This window comes from Triticum dicoccoides, chromosome 4B (genome assembly GCF_002162155.2).
Source record: "Triticum dicoccoides isolate Atlit2015 ecotype Zavitan chromosome 4B, WEW_v2.0, whole genome shotgun sequence".
Taxonomy (NCBI): domain Eukaryota; kingdom Viridiplantae; phylum Streptophyta; class Magnoliopsida; order Poales; family Poaceae; genus Triticum; species Triticum dicoccoides.
In genome coordinates this window covers 26,154,584-26,156,822 of record NC_041387.1, presented here as the reverse complement: position 1 = coordinate 26,156,822, position 2,239 = coordinate 26,154,584, and the positions used below count along the sequence as shown (strand labels likewise).

Genomic DNA, 2,239 nt, shown 5'->3' with positions numbered 1-2,239 from the left:
GAACTCTGTGCAATGATGATGATAGATACCTTTTTGTGGCAGCCACCAGGGTTAGTTTAGAGATGGATGTAAGGCGAAGTTCAGGGAATCATCTTTGCTCGACGACATGAGACCCAAAGATATTGCTCCAACGATATTTGACCTCTCAAGAAAGAAATCTTGCTCGGTCCAAAAAGCTCACCACGAGAATTATTGGGTTAGTCAGATTGATACCCACCATGGGCTCACCATGGAGCATATTTAGGAGTTTGCCTTTCTTTGTGAGAAGCTACCCTCTATTACTCTCGACAATGATATGCATGATACTATCCTATGGAAATTCACTTCTCATCAAGAATAATCGGTGTCGACTACCTATATGGCGTAGTTTGCGGGACGCATGACAAGCATCGTGCCTACTGATATTTGAAAGGGTTGTGCCCCTCGGAAATGCATTTTTTTGCTTGGCCGATAATTCAAAACAGAGTTTGGACGGCCGATCGATTTCACCGTCGTGGATGGCCGAACTGCAATCTCTGCTCGTTTTGCAAGCAAGTCCACGAAACCGCGGTGCACCTTCTCTTCCAATGTAGGTTCTCCCACCATATTTGGATCGAGGTTGCAACATGGCTTGGTCTACATGGTGATGTGGTGAGGAGCTGGCGAAATGAGGCTTCGATTCAAGAATGGTGGATTGAAAATGTGATTGAGCGTGGAGATCAGAGAAAGGCTCTCGCCTCATTGTCCATACTTATGTCTTGGAAGATTTGAAAAGAGGCGACGAACACGAGCTCACCGGCCGACGAGACGACGAACTCACTCCGGGAAGCAAACAAAGGCTCTGCGTCTCGCACGCACGCTGTCACAAACTCGCAATGTCACGACCCACCTCAGCCGCCACGCACGCACCGCATCCTCCCGACACAGCGGCTGCCTCAGGCGCCGCGCCGTGTCAGCCCTCTCGCCTGGTGTAGCCCATGCAAGCCTCCACCCCCACCACGTACCCCGCCTCCTCCCTACGTGTCACCGCTTCTTCCACCTATATATCGCGCACCGGCCTCGATCCCCTCTCCACCTCAACCCACTTCACTTCAGAGTTCAGTCCCCTCCAGCTCTCGAGTTCGACAGATCTTGGCTCACTTCACCGCCGGCGGACGCAGCGAAGCGAGGGAGGAGCAATGGCGGACCGCGGGGGCTACGTGCAGGTGCAGCACGGGCAGTACGGCGGCGGGCACCACGGCGGGCAGCAGCAGCACGGGCGCCAGATGGGCGAGCAGATGAAGGGCATGTTCCAGGAGAAGGCGCCGTCGGCGTCGCAGGCGCTGACGGTGGCGACGCTGTTCCCGCTGGGCGGGCTGCTGCTGGTGCTGTCCGGGCTGGCGCTGGCGGGCACCGTGGTGGGGCTGGCCGTGGCCACGCCCGTGTTCCTGCTCTTCAGCCCCGTGCTGGTCCCGGCCGCGCTCACCATCGGCCTGGCCGTCACCGGGTTCCTCACCTCCGGCGCGCTGGGGCTGGGCGGCCTCTCCTCGCTCACCGTCCTCGCCAACACGGCGCGCCAGGCGTTCCAGCGCACCCCGGACTACGTGGAGGAGGCGCGCCAGCGCATGGCCGATGCCGCCGCGGCCGCGGGGCACAAGACGCAGCAGGCCGGCCACGCCATCCAGAGCCGCGCGGAGGACGCGCGCGCCGGAGGAGGTGGCCACACCGGCGCCACCGGCGGAGCGGGCGCCGGCACCGGCACCGGCACCAGGGCGTCGTCGTAAGCTGGAGCTAGCAGGCCGATGTCAGTCCGCCGCGCCGCGTCGTCTACTACCTGCTCTATGTGTGCTAGCGCCTTCGTACGTGTCTACACGAGCGAGTGTGTGTGTGTGTTCGTGCGTGTCAGTGTGTCCGTGATGTTTCTACTGTTGTACTACTGCTCGTGTTCGTCCGATCGATCAGTTTAGTACCGAGTTGTGAATAAGAAAAGGCCCGGGCCGCTTCGTTTGTCCATGCATTTGCTTCTGTGCTCGCCTCGCTGCCGATCATTTGACATTGACGAGGATAATTCACCATTTGGTTCATCCTCGCTTCAGAATATGTCTTCTCTTTGAAACGAAGTTCAGATTCTGTTTTGGTTGAATGCGGAACGTGCAAGACGATTTATCCCACCGCTAGAAAATAGCGGTGCCACGTCGCCAGTACAGACGTGCCGGAGGCGAAAACAAACACAAGCCGCAGGTGCAGGACTGAAACCGTCTCGCAAGGCAAAGGCAACAAT

At 58.1% G+C, this 2,239-nt stretch overlaps 1 protein-coding gene across 1 annotated transcript; it reads left to right on the top strand.

Moving 5' to 3' along the window:
- The first annotated feature begins 1,058 nt into the window (after positions 1–1,058).
- LOC119293257 (oleosin 18 kDa-like) lies at positions 1,059–1,975 on the top strand. Its single transcript, XM_037571786.1, has one exon. The coding sequence runs from the start codon at positions 1,158–1,160 to the stop codon at positions 1,740–1,742; it is 585 nt and encodes a 194-aa protein (XP_037427683.1). The 5' UTR covers positions 1,059–1,157; the 3' UTR covers positions 1,743–1,975.
- The last annotated feature ends 264 nt before the right edge of the window (positions 1,976–2,239 follow it).